This window comes from Triturus cristatus, chromosome 11, assembly GCF_964204655.1.
Source record: "Triturus cristatus chromosome 11, aTriCri1.1, whole genome shotgun sequence".
NCBI lineage: Eukaryota > Metazoa > Chordata > Amphibia > Caudata > Salamandridae > Triturus > Triturus cristatus.
The window spans coordinates 1,005,930,959-1,005,945,993 of NC_140594.1; the positions used below are offsets into that span (position 1 = coordinate 1,005,930,959).

The window sequence follows — 15,035 nt, forward strand, 5'->3', positions numbered from 1 at the left end:
GGGGATTCCTGGAGTGACTGGCATCTCGAAAGTCAGCAGAGAGGCGGGACTGACCTCCTAGAGCCACGAAAACCTCATCCTGAAGTGCTGCTCCCTCAGTGGGCCCGATGGCCAAAAACACAGTGAACTGGGCAGATGTGGTTGGTGCCTGCAGATGCAGGGGATGGCTCCTCTACTCCAGAGGAGATGCTAGATGGTTGTCAAAGTGCTGGGCAGTAATCCAAGTGTTGAGGAGGATGCACAGCCACAGGACAAGTTGGGTCTTTGCAATCTTTAAGGAGCAAGCAGCAAGGCAGGGTTTGGCACCAGTTTCTGTGCAGGTCCTTGATTCTCCCGGTGCTGTCTTGTATTTGTCCTTCTTCTATTCCCAGATAGTCAAATATGTCTGTCTGATTTTGGGTGGTCCCCTAAATACTCAATTTAGGGGCATTTAGGGGAGTATAGGGTAATAGCCAATGGACTACCCAACACCCTATATGACCACTTCTTGTGGGGAGAGGGCATAACCCTGACCCAGAAGTCTCTATTTTCACCAAAAACAAGATGGTGAAACCCTTCTTTGGCTGTTCACTGCAGGTAGCCCACCTTAGGGGTGTGACTAAACTATGAGTGAAACAGACCTCCTGAATATCTAATTTCCTACCTGCTCTGGTGACAAATGGGACCCAGGGCAGGTGGTGTGTTCCCCAGGTCTGGACAGGAAGCTGGGGTTGCATATCAAAGGCGGGAGAGGCTATGAAGCCTCTGGCCTTGATATACAAAATAGCTAGCCATCCTGCTGGAAGAGGTGAGAAAACTTTCTGCCATTCAGGCATTGTTCCTGAGAACGTGGGCTCTCACTTGCAGGGTTCAGGAACCTGTCTGTGGTGGCAGGCTGGAAGATACAGTGAAACAACACACTAGGGGCCATATGTAGGTAGCCTCACATTTACCGATTCATAAATACCGAATTTTACCGATTCGGTATTTATGAATCGGTAAATGTGATGTAGGTAATGATTCGGTAAAGTTTACCGAATCGGAAAAATTCGGTAATTATGAATCGGTATTTACCGATTCGGTAATGAGGCATACCTTCCCATTGATTCCTATGGGCCTGGAGGCCCATAGGGATCAATGGGAAGGTATGCCTCATTACCGATTCGGTAAATACCGATTCGGTAATGGGGGGAGCATATTCAAGGGTGGCAGGGTGTCACATTGACACCCTGTTGCACCCCTGAATCTTGCATGTGTGCACATGTGGCGCACATACATGCCCTAAGGGCATGTATGTCTGCCACATGGCACTCTTAAATCTGCAAAATATTGCTTTTTGCAAGGTATTCGTTATTTATCACCAACCTGTATTTGGTGGTAAATAACGAATTTCTAATACTAATATTCACTCTTTAGAGTGCTCCCTACATCTGATTTCTGGATTCGGTATTTACCGAATCGGTATTTTACCGATTTCTTAATTTCCGATTCGGTAAATACCGAATCCAGAAATCAGCCCCCTACATAGCAAATGCCTAAACACCGGTCGGTAACGGGATATTTACCGAATTTCGGCCGTTACCGACCGGTATTTGGCTTCCTACATGAGGCCCCAAGTGACTGGTAGGGTTACAGGGGGTACCTCTATGGCGCTCTCTGGGTGCATTTTAAACCTCTCTAACCTAGCTGTCTTTACGACAGCTGGGTAAGAGAAAGCAAAGGCCTCCTGTGCTCTTGTGAGCGCTGATAGAGGCTGGCTGCTCCCACCATTCCTAGCGCTGCTCTCACTGTATGAGAGAAGAGCCAAGATTGGCTTGGGAGTTGGGAGCCTGCCTGCCTCGAGGAGAGAAGGATTGAGGGGGACATTGCGCTCGTAGAAAAGGTAAGTGCCTTTTATTTTTCATGTGCCTTCCCAGCCCGTGCCAGCCGCCACTGGCCTGGTTAGAAGGTGCCTGGTGCACTTCCAATCAAGAGCATCAGTACCAGGGGGCAAAAAGGGGGGGTGACCATGTTTAAAAGAGGCACTTGCCTACGGTTCACTTTACAAAATCCTAGAACTTTACAGTCACAGTAAGAAAAGTAAACACCGATCTCCATGTTAAAAGAGTAAGTAACGATTTGTCAGAAGACACAGCTTGACATTTAACTTCGGTCTTTGAACAAGCAGTAAATGTAACAAGATAAAAACTAAATTTAAAAGCATCTTAATTGTTCAGAATGGTTATTTTAGGGATGCTGCAACACCCTCTGCAAACTTACCTGAGGAACCTATGAGTAGGAGGGGCATACTTTAGCTGACGGTGCTAACCAGAGAGAAACACAACATGTCTCAAAAGGGCATACTGAGTATCCTGATTCAGAACCCAATCTCAAGAGGAAATATGCCCACAAATGTCGGATGCATGAGTTACTGAAGGGGGTGAGCATGGATCGGCTATAATAGAGCTTCCATCCAATCCTGACCCCACAGATAATTTAATGTGTATACTAGTTTACGAAAGAGCCGACTACAGAGTTGGACTATGACAGAAAATAGGCCCAGTGTTGGAAATGACCATCTTTTGTGTGGTATTCCTCCAGATTTTTGCCTTCTTTAGCTAAACCCATTTTTGGGGCTATAGGGCTCTGTGCACTTTACTCCTGCTCACTAGTGATACAGTGCTAGTGGTGTCCCTTTTAAACATGATACATTTGGCAAATACCTAATTGGCACCCTCAATTTACTTGTAAATCCCTAGTATATGGTACAACATGTACCCAGAACCTGTACTTGAATGCTACTAATGGACTGCAGCAATCATTGTGCCACCCACTAAAGAAGCACTGTAAAAAATGTCTACAGGTCTGCAAGTGCAGACTGCATTTAATAGTTTTAAACTGTCATTTCGAATTTGGTAAATAAACATTTTGCCAGGCCTAAACCTTCCTTTTCAATACGTATACTTATAAGTCACCATTAAGGTAGGCCCTACATGTTCTTAGGCCACAGTGCATCATGTTCAAAACGTAGGACATGAATATTTAAAGATTTACGTGTCCTGGCGGTGAAAACCCTCTGAAGTTGTTTTTCACTGTAGCAATGCTCACTCTCCCATAGAGAAACACTGGGTAAACATTACAACTTATAATACATCATTTTGGTTTTGGGAGCTGCTAGAAAAATATTATTCAAGGACTTTTTCTAATAGAAATTTAAAATCAAACATAATGGTAAAGTCAGATTTCATATCACTATTTTGAAAATTACACATTGAGAAAGTTCTAATTTTCATTCCTAAACCAACTGTCCAGTGACACCTGACTGCTGAATGGTGCAATGTGTATTGTTCTCAGACTTTTGACAAAAGGCTTGGGAGTGTATAGGTGCTTTTCTTCCTTGAGCAGAATGGCCTTAGATGTGTTGCCCAGCCACTTCTTAAGCTTCAAAAGGTGCCTACCCTGTCATTGGCAGATGTAGCTCACTCCTAGACCCGCTTCCCTATGTCTTGCTGGTTATCTTGGCTCCAAACCCGGAACTGGCTTGCAGTGGCAAAAAGGGAGGGTTTGCCCATTATCACAGAAAACAACTCTTGGAGTTCTGAAAAGGGAAAGAAGGGTTCTGTGATGTTGGTCACTCCTTGACCTATGAAGATCAGAAGAAGAACTGCTCTGCTGTCTGAATCCTGAAGTAAGACTGGAGGAGCTTGCCTTGAACCCAGGACCACAGGAGTGACTCAAAAAATCAGTTGGCTCAACTCCTGGTTGAGCTACAGCATGGTTCTCCAACGTTAGTCCTGGAGGGCCAGATCCATGCCAGATTGTTAAGATAACTACATTTATCCAAATAGGAATATGCTAAAAGTCTGGCATGGATCCGGCCTTCCAATACTGACTTTGGAGAACCCTAAGCAATAGGGACACAATAAGCTGACCTGTTCCAACTGGACCTGCCATGGACCTGGCTGCTGGCCTCTGTTGGAATAAGTTGTAAGACCCAAATAGGTCCTCCCAGGCTGTGAACCTGTGGCTGATGTTAGAGTGAACTCCTTCCGGCCAAACTGCCAAATCTGGGACTTAGAAACTTTTTGACAACTTTTCCTTCAAAGATCAGGCAGGAGACTGGGACTGCCATTGAGCCAAAATCATTGATGTCAAATCGGCGGTCAGATTCAACTAAAAAATATCTGACTTACAGAAAAGTTTCTAAGTCGGAACGGAGGGGGCTTCAGTAGGACCGACACCAAACAGCAACCTGCCGACATTGGGGCCTTCCTTGGCACAGACTTTGGGCTTCGCCGGCTAGGAGATTTACAACATTCATGGAAGACAGCGCCAGGATCACGCTCTTCAGAAACTCACCATTCTTGAGCCCTGCATCGGATCGATCTTGCCTGACAACAACTTGTTGAAGACCATTTTTCTCTAGAAAACCTTTTAACTCAAATTGTAAACATTCCACCAAGATGAACCTGGTCCCTCAATGCCACCTGTGCTGCATCGCAATTGGCCTTAACTTTTGACATTGATGTGGTCTAGTGTGACAACATAATCATGGTGGCGCTTTGTGCTTTTTGGTGCTATTTTTTATTCAAACTTTAAAAATTAATATCTCTGGTTCTATTCATTTGATTTTATTATTTTGGTGTCATTTTAATTATTAAAGTAGTCTCCAGTTTTCTAAATTGGTTTAAGATTTTTCTTGTTTAGTGTGTTGACTTTATCACTGTTTAAGTGATGCATAAATACTTTACACATTGATTCTACGTAAGTGATGCATAAATACTTTACACATTGAGTCTACGTAAGCCTTACTGCTTTTTGCCAAGCTACCAGAGAGTTAAGCACATGTTTAATTAGTGATGTTAGTGGTTTGCCCTGAGGGTGGCGATTATCATCTGAGGTGGGTTCTCAACCCCCTCAACTAATACTTCAATTTCTTACACATGGGCACCAAAGCATAAGTTGCTACCATTAGTGAATTAGACCCTAAAAGGTGGCATGTGTTTGCAAATTAGGGTGATTTTAAACTTGCAAAGACATGATCTAGGAGTGTTTTGCAATGTATGGAAGACAGTATGGATTTACACTTGCTCTAGGAAATGTTTGTTTTAATATCAGGGAAATCAACAGTAAAACCACACCTGCAGACCATAAAACAGGTCCACAAACAGCCAAAAAATACAGCCAACACACAGAATAGTCAGACCAGCCAACTGGGCACTATCTGATTGCCCTCTAAGCCAATACCACACGTGGTGGTCCTCCCAATGTCAGGAACATTGATAGGTGTCCTATAGTAGCACTGGATCTCCAATTTTATAGGTCCTTTGGGACCATGGGCCCTGTACTCTGTGACAAAAAGAGGAGTAAAGCAGAGGAGCCTCTGTAGGGCAAAAACAACACGGAGAAGGGAAAACTGCCCCGATGGTCAGGGGCATCTTAATGATTTTGGGGGCCCTGCGCCAAACGCATTGTTCAGAACAGCTTTTAAATTCTGATCCAATTTAAGCTCTTGCATGCCCTCTTCGGCCATGTCATGGACAGTGCACAGACACACTAGTCCAAATTCGAAATGTGTTTACAGACAGGGATGTGTGTTGTGAATACTGTAACACAGCAGAAGCTCACTAATATTACTGCAAATTAATCTCTGTGACACCCTCCCATTTCTCATATGTGAGCTCCCGTTTTGATCTAAAAGAACTTTTTATGGAAGTTGTATGAACCATAAACACAACATTTCTCTGCAAAATTTCTGTAATAGACTCACACATCACCCACATTAAAAATAGATTAAAGGGAAATTATATTTAAAACAACCTGTTTCAGAATTATTCAAGGTCATCAGGGAAAGACTCTATGCAGAACAGAGCTGGCTCTATCAGGGGGCTCCTGAAAGGTTGGGGCCCTGGGCCAGCGCCCACTTTGCCTATGCCTTAAAACGTCTATGCCGATGGTATTGGGTTTTTTGTTGTTAGAAGATGGGTAATAGGATGCAAATGAGACAAGAGAAGCAAAGGAACAGACTCAGCTGGTCTTTGTTACAAAGACAACATTCCGTGGAAGCCTCATGTACATTTATGCACCCGTGCAACATATGTTCAGATGGACATCTCACTTCTTCACATCTAGCTATAGCAGCCTGACAAGAAGTACTAGGGAGAAATGCACACCCCCTCAAAAAGCATATAACGTTCATCCAGAAAGGAATTAGATATCAGTTCAGCAGAAAAGACCTGAAAACGTAGATGGGAAAGAGAGAGGTCTTGGGGTCGGCCATCACCTGTTGCACTGAAAGAGCCGAAATGTACTTTAAGACACTAAAGTACGGAGACTGGTGAATTTAGTGTGTAGTGATAAATGGATGGATTCTTTCGTTCAACCATCAATATACAGCTATTTAAAAAACAAGTTGCCCCTTGGGCTTTATTCTTGTGGTAAATACTTTTCTTTTCTGTACAGTTCAAAATCTTCCAATATGAACAACTACATCCATGTTTTACACTTATCAAGTTTCGTTTCACAATTATCGCTTCTTGTGTCATTTTTGCTGCTTTGTGACAATATATTATAAGCTACCACTAAGTGGATGCAGTGTAATTAAACATATTGTGGGGTGATCTCCAGCTGTGGCATGCCCCACTCACAAAGCACAGGGCAGCCTATGGCTTGGTATGGCCATATGAGTTGGTGATCGTGCAAAGGGTGGCAGCTGGGGAGTGAGGGCAGTCTCTTGCTTTGGGATAGTGCAGGGTCAGCGTAGAAGAAAGGGACTTTGCCAATGGCAGAGCAAGAGCTTACATTGCAGGGTATAGTGCACAGTGTGGGACTCTATCTCTGACAGGGCACAGCCAGTAAGCAGTAATCCACCTCTTGCCCACTGCAGCAGCAAGAATGGTTCACTGCAGCCATGAAAGGCCCCTCAACACTAGGCCTGGGTGGTAAATTTCGTTCTGCTCGCGGAATTTGTGGAATTTGAGTAATTTTGCGTTCTGCGGAGAAGGCGGAATGGCCAAAATTTCCAAGATCTGCGCCTTTGCGGAATTTTTTGCTTGTTCGTGCTTTCAAAATGCGTGTTTGCGAGATATTTCCCCCCCCCCCCGAGTATGCAAACAGTGTTCGCGAACAGGAAAAAACCATTGCGAACGGGCCGAACAAGCAATTCTGCATGTTCGCGGAACTCTGCGTGTTCGTGGAGATTTTTTACCGTTTCGCGGAGCATTTGCGGAGCTTGACTACACAAATTCCGTCCACTCCTACTCAACACCCAATCATATAGGGAGGTTAGTTCATACACTTTTCTATCGTATAAAACATATATTACCCAAGCTAAATACCATGTTATGTGATGTCCACTGTCTTCACTCATATTCATGGCGTACAATGACTACCTATTGAATATCACCCCGCAACTTTCAATTCACTATATTGAGGGTTTGACTCTGTATGTACCAGATTTCTTGTAGGTGTGCCAAAAAGAAATACAAATGAAAATACTGTGTCTGCTTCAAGGAAACACAGTTATAAAACCTACCTTGGCAATCGTATGGCACTCAAGTCTGTCAAAGAATTGTCTACGAGCCAAAGTCTTTCCACTCGAATTAATCTGCGAAGTATGCGATAAAAGTTTTTTTGCTGATAAGGATCTCCCAAGTCCTGAAATGAAAGGTTCACATTCTAAAAGGAAACAGAAAATAAAACAAATGCAATTTGAGATGTATTTACTCACTAAAGTAATCTTTCCCTGTCAGCTGCAGCAATAACAATTATAATTGAAATCAAGTCCCACAAACCCTAATGCGAGCAATGAAATGCCCCCATCCCTTGGTTGGCAACAAAAACAATGTTATAACTGGAGTACAGTGGGTCCCTCACAACCTTGGGGCCCAGTGCCATTGCACCTGCTGCACTACTGGTAGCTATGATTATTGGTAACGGACTGCCCAACTCCTCCAAGGTCTAAGTGTCATGTTGTAGTGTGCACTATAGCAAAGTAGTGCTTCGATGACTAGGATATCTAAAAACATGCAGCTTTGTAGCTGGGAGCCAGGGCCCCCACACAAGAGTCTGGAGCCAATCGGGGAGGAGGTACGTTCTCTATTCCATGTTAGGCCCTTAGGTCACAGCAACAACCCAATAAGTCCAGCCAGGGCTCCACTCGCCCCCCATGGTCCCTGCCTCCTAGCTTCCACTCCAGGCCAGACAGCAACATTCTGTTACAACAGGTGGGGTGAACACACTGCCTGTGTCAGGATTGTTGTTCTTCAGTAGAGATTCACAAGTGAAACTTGGGGGTGCTGGCAATGCTCCTCACAGTCTTCTCAGGCTGCTGTACAAGCCCATAGCGCATGTGCGTCCCAGTGCTCGTGGTAAATACAGTGCATGATAACACCAAGGACAACAATCCTGATACACGTCTAGAGATAGAGACAGCACTGGCTGCACCAACAATGGTGAATACTAAAGACTGTCAACTAAGTGAGTGTCATCATGCACTGCATTTACAACAATGCATCTGGGCTAGTCGTGTGCTGGTATGCCAGGCGGTGTGCTCCCTCCTTTTGTGATTAGCAACATTCTGTTACACCATTCACTCTCAGCATTCCAGACACCACCTCAGATATACAGGGAATGGGGACACACAGTATACCTCATGAAGCATCCCAAAATAACACCGGCCTGTCAACTGGGTTTGAAAATAGAAGATTGAAAAGGTATAGATCATATATTCTTGCAGGTACAGTTGACACAAAGTCAGTGGGTGGTCTATGTTAATTTACAACATCTCTAGACCTAATGAATTTCTGTTCCAGAACAGATCACATCAACTTTTGGAAAAATCAACAAACCATCTTTTGCAATGCTGCACTCCTTGTGTTAACTGTGTAAAAGGGAATTGCGTCTCACACAACGATATGGGGTCTGCAACCTTTTCTGTACTGAGAGCTACTTATGTTCAATGAAACGCATTGAGAGCTACTAATGTTAGTTTTGTATAATCTTCATTTTTTTATGCTTTCTGATTTAATAAGCTGGGTTGCACACAGGTGAGCTACTCAGAGGTAGCTGGACAGCTAGAGTAGCTCATGAGCTACTGGTTAGAGACCCCTGTGTTAGGCCAGTATTTGCAACAAAAGATTGAGCCTGGTGAATATGGTCTGTTTTTGCCGCATTTTAATTCTGAGAAATGGTACACAAGCGAACTAGATACCTGAAGTGTTGTAATGTACAAACACAGATCCAAGGAGGTGAGAGAAAAAACAACTATTACAAGTCCCAAATGTTTCTATGTGGCATTCCTAAAAGCCACATAGAAACATTAATGCATAATTAAAGGGTGTATAGACCAAGGTCACACAGTTGGTAAAAGGCTTAATGAAAGGCTTAAATTTACGAGTTACTACCACAAATTACAGACTACATAACTCATGCATAGGTCACCCTTTATGGCTTTAAAAAAAAAAATACAAATAACAAATTATTACTTCCTGGACATGCTTTGGAGAACAACATATATTGTTTTCCTATTATGTGGCTGTGGATAAACCACTTTCAAGAGTGCAGTTTAATGTACATGAGTCTATATCCTCACCACGCAGTTCTCCCAGTTTTCCTGTAGTCTCTGTTGCCATATTTCTTGTTCTGTTAACTTGCTTTTTCTTTTTACTGTCTGTTCTTCTCCCCTCATAAACAGTTCTTCATCTGAAGGCCCTGTTAAACCAATGAAGACAGTTAAAGGACAAAAGCCAAGGTGGGGTCCTTTCAATTCTTTATTTTCCAGTCGACATGAGGGCAGTTTGAAAAAACCCATTCTACACACAGTGGAATTAGATGGGTTTGCGCGTAATAAACTGTATAACTATAAACATATACCACCAGGCAAACAACATGTAAAGATCCATCTCTGTGGGCACCACAGAGATGGACCTTTGGATGTGGGCAAGAGCAGAGCAAGGCCTGTCTGACGCACAAAAGAGGGTTATATGACATTACCACGCCTTCCCTCACCACGCACGACTTTACATCGCACATTTCACAACGCCTACCACTACCACACATTTATGTTCATTCACATTAGAAACACCTTCACCACGCATTCCACTACTACGCATACTTTTACCACGCTTACTGCCTCTGAAAAATTCTAACACAGTGTAACGCTGCCACCTACTGTTCTCTTGCCTGACTCACCTATACGCCACCTTCATGCTTGCTTACAAATCTATTAGGATCAAGGATCTGAGGCAGCATTTATATGCCAAGCATTGGCAAAGACAAAAGGTCTTCTTTTTGCCAATGCTTGTTTGCTCGAAGTATTGACTTGACAATGGTCATAGATTTTCATCAAAAGCATAGGAAAAGCTAATACCAGCATCCAGCAGGTGTCCAATGTTTTTTTTTAATACCTGCAAGATGGCCAACACATTTGCTAAAAACGCAACATGATGGCCAGCTTGCTGTCCCTTTCCAAAATATAACATCCTGTCCGCCCATACATTTAATGTATTACATCTAAAAATCTATAAATGCTGAGGTCTAATAGAAGATACGTGGCAATGGGGAAAAAAGTAGTAGTATCATTTGTAAAGTCACATAATTTTGTGAAACATGATTTTTTTTTTTTTGTAGTGGATAGATTTGCTCTTTTAGCTTAAAGCATATGTTCCGAATCTCTTGTGCCACATGGCCGAGGTTTCAATGCTACTGAGACGGAACCTTTTTGAATTAAAGGAAAGAGAAGTCAAATTCAAAAAGGCAATCATTATGAAATATCCAAGTTCTAAAATAGGAATGGTTTTAGTTTTACCTTCTCTGACTCTTGGACAACAAAGCTGAGTTCCTTGTACATCATGTTCCTGTAATTTGTGCCAGGTGAGATATTTGAATGTATCGCAAGGAAGCTGAAAACAATGCCAAGAAGATTTTTTTTGTTTAAATAAGACACATACCAACAACAGTCAAAATGCAATATTGAAACTTAAAAAGTGGAAAATATATGCCCACTGTTCATAAAAACAATGTAACGCAAAATATGTTTAAGAAATTATGAAGTCTATTTACGAGATGGTTTCAATTGCGTTTCCACCACACAGCATGGTACATGGGCACCCAAAACCTTAAGTAAGATTTATGAACACAAAACACTGGGGGACTGGGGCTTGAACAAGGTCCAGCATATGTGTCCCTATTTCTGGCTAGCAAGACAAGGAGTATACAGTTCCTAAGAGGGAATCTAGGTCTACCAGAAATAAGGGTTTCTCCTTTTAGACGCAAGGGCCCTCACACACCCCAAGGGGGTGTCATGCTTCATTATCAGGCAGCACCTTGTTGGGCCGACGCAAAAACAATGTTACACTATAGTGGTAACTTTTGTTATAAAAATGTTCCAGGCTACACTTTTGCAAAGCAGGTATACATTCTACTCAATAAACTGATACTTTATTTATCCACTTAGGAATTAATTGTTTCTTGTGACTTGCATGTCACATTAGATGGCAGTGGGAATATTTTAACCTACTGAGCCATCTTGCTAGCATATACAGGATGATAAAATATTATTATTAACCCATTTACAACATTCTACCCAGTATAGAGAAGAAATTGCATGGTGTATAATAACTCTTACAACACAAACATGCCACACAAGCTTCAACTTAAATGTGGCACCTATAATTGTTACAAAGAATGAAAATACTGTAACTCAAATGTAAATAGTGCTTTTTAATTTTTTCATATAAGAAGCACTGTTGAGTCACTCAAACGTATACGTTAAAAGACCCATTGCCTTGAGCTATTATCAGTGCAAATCATCATTGCCTCTTGAACTAGTCTCTTTTACACGATGCATACACAAGTTGTGAGAAATGTAGAGATAATCCCATTTATATGTGTATCTCTGCGGCTGTCATCCTTCATGTGTTTTGTATCAGATGGTAGGCGGTGTATGTATGAAGGTATTTGATTCTTTTCTATTTTCTAGTGTCTTTGATGTAGATTATTTTCCCTGTGAAAAACTAAGTACGAAATGATCTATGTTGTAGTGCTTCAATCAAATATTTCTAAAAAAGTGTCATCAAAATCTGACAATCATTATAAAGTGAGATCAGTTCAGTACATTACATCAGTGTTGTAGCACCGACCTCACACCAATAACTATGAGCCCAATATATATGTTGGCAGGAAGGGAACTCTGTTGGCGAGGAACAAACTCCGTCGCCACTGAAACATAGTGGTCCATCGACCCAATCTACATGCAGGCGGACCTTCAGTTTGGCCGTGGAGGAGATATCTTCATCTCCTCTGTGGTCACACTCCTCCGATGGCCCAAGGGAGTAAGGGCCATATGAGAAATAGATATAATATCTGCCCGCACAATTTAGATGGGTAGACATGTAGCCATTTTTTTATTGACCTCTACCGCTAGGTAAATCCTGACTGAGAGAGACAGTAACATTTTAATATTGCTCGTCTCGCCATGTGAGATAACTCCCATGGCAAAGAGAGCATTATTTTTGTTAGTTTGAGAAAGAAAACCCCGTTTTTAGATTTTTTTTTTTCAAAATAAAAAAAATACAACTGTTTGATTGTGTCATGTTGATGTAAACCAGCACCAAACAGCAAATAGAATTGACAGGACCGCTGTGATGGCAGTTCCTGCCAATGCTTTATATAGACTGCCAGCAGTTTGGAGGTCATTTATAAATAGGGAAGTCAGGACCTCCAATAGGATGACTGAAGTATTTACTCTATTGCTTTGGCGGAACAACGGCCTACCACCAAAATATAAATTAGGACTTATGTTGGAAAATGTCCTTCTTTGAAGGGTCCTCCCCCAAACTTTTTGCCTTCTTCCTCTTTTTCTGACCTTTGTTTTGTTTGCTTTAGGACTCTGGGCACTTTACTACTGCTGACCAATGCTAAAGTCCATGTGCTCCCTCCTCTAAACATGGTATAATTGGTTCAGACCTGTTTGACATATTTGATATACTTGTAAGTCGCTTGTAAAGTGGTATACCAAATGCTGTAAATGCCACTAGTGGGCCTATAGCACCAATTGTGCCACCCACAGAAGTAGCATTTCATACCTGTCTCAGGCCAGCCACTGCAGTGCCAGTGTGCAGTTTACTGCCACTTCGATTTTGCATTTAAAACTACTTGCCAAGTCATAAACTCTCCTTTTATTACATATAAGTCACCCCGAAGGTAGGCCCTAGGTAGCCCAAAAAACAGGGTGCTATGTGAGTGAAAGGTAGGACATGTACATTTAAGTTTTGCATGTACTGGTAGTGACAAACAGCCTATTTTGTGTTTCACTACTGTGAGGCACATCCCTCTCATAGGGCAGCATTGGGAATTCCTTAGTACACCTTTAAGCTGTAATTCCTTCATAGAGGAGTAGCTTTTTTATGTTTCATATGTTTGGAATGGTAATGACAAATACTCCTAGAAATGACACTTTTAGAAAGTGAACATTGCTCTGTGCTAATAACTCTGTGTGCTTTGCAACCTGTCTGCAATACATGTCTGGACTGGGTGACAGCTATACTCTGAGCAATCCCTCTAGACAGCCACAAACACAGGAAGGTGAGACTAAGCTGCATTCAGAGCACTCATCTGCAATCACCTGCATTCTGGTGGGTCTTCCTGGGAAAGGAGGAATGGGAGGGTCTGACTCTCAGCACTTCAATAGGTAGTGTCCTGTCCAAACACAAAACACTGTTTTACCCCCCCCCCCCCGGTTTAGCCTGGTAGACAGGACTGGGTTGAAAGGGATCAAAGTGCCTTCAAAGACTTAATCAGAAGCCATCCATACATCAAAGGCACTTTTGAGTATAAGTACGGTGTCTCTGACCCCCTCAAATCAGACACTTGTGGATCATGAACTGAAACTCTGTCAGAAGGACTGCTGAGCTTAAAGGACTCAACTGAACTGCTTTTCTGGAAGGACTGCTAATCTGCTTGTTGCCCTGCTGCCTGCTGCTCTCGGACTCGGCTGGAAGGAGAGCTGGACTCTGCCTTCCCTCCAAGTGATCTCCAAGGGCTTGCTGGCTTGCCTCCTGTTCTTCTGAATTCTCAGGGACACAATAGACTTCCTACAATCTGCTGGTGCTGCTGGACTCCCCTGTGAGTCCTGCCCTTGCCTGAGGTGCCCCCTCCAAGTTCTGGGCCTCAGAAGTTAGGTCTGCAGCTGCTTTCAACATCTACAGTTCCTGGGCCCCTGAAATAAAGCTTCTGGGCTTTTTGCGACCGCTAATGGGCCCTCTTGGACTGGGACTGCGCCACTCACTCAAAGGATCAGCGCAACCTGCCGCAGCATTGTCTCCTCACACAGCGAGCAGCAACATCAGTGAACGCGATGTCCCGTCTGCAATGTCCAGCCAACTCTTCGTGCTCACACGATCATTGCTAGCGATGCTCTACCTGCTCCCGGCGACCGTCTCCCCACGGACGTGGTACTTTGCTAAGCTTGAGAAGGTAAAACTTCAGCGGTACCTGTTTAGAGCTGAATCCTACCTGCGCTCGATAGCGGTCGACCTGAACTTTGGATTTACCCCAGTCTAGCACAATCTAAAGTAACCTTATAGCGGTAGTGACTTCCAAGCATTGTTTTTGGTTTATTCTTTGAAAAATTCCTAACTCTGGTTCTACTTATTGGGTTTTGTCATTTTGGTCTTGTTTTCTTCATAAAAATATGATTTATATCTCTGAAATAGGGGATAAACATTGGGTAACCCCATCATAAAAGAACAGTTAAGGGAGTAATGAAAAAAATAAAATAAGCCCAACCTTGAATCAGGGGAACCCACCCCTGGGGCCTTAAGTGCTTTGTAATGAGAGGGGGCCCACGTGCCTCCCCCCGAACCGTTGCAGGCCCCATGGAACACACCCCAAAATTAAATGTCCCCCCCACCTCGGACCCGCTAAAGGCCCAGGGAACCCAACCCCGAAGCCCAAAATGATCAAAATGGGGCAGGCACACAGCCCCGCCTTGCCAAGCCTCTACAGGCCCCGTGTAGCCTACCTTGAGCCTGATTACATTATGATGGGGGCGTGCAGCTCCCCTCCCCGAGCCATTA

At 43.2% G+C, this 15,035-nt stretch overlaps 1 protein-coding gene across 2 annotated transcripts in view; it reads right to left on the bottom strand.

Moving 5' to 3' along the window:
- Positions 1-15,035, bottom strand: part of LOC146785833 (uncharacterized) — a 63,826-nt gene that overhangs the window by 17,786 nt on the left and 31,005 nt on the right. For both annotated transcript variants that reach the window (XM_085633753.1, XM_085633752.1), the window contains 3 exons: positions 10,766-10,859; positions 9,551-9,669; positions 7,493-7,635 (listed from right to left, as the gene is read on the bottom strand). In XM_085633753.1, the coding sequence (XP_085489879.1) occupies positions 7,493-7,635; positions 9,551-9,669; positions 10,766-10,859 (356 nt within the window). The remainder of the gene's footprint in view (positions 1-7,492; positions 7,636-9,550; positions 9,670-10,765; positions 10,860-15,035) is intronic.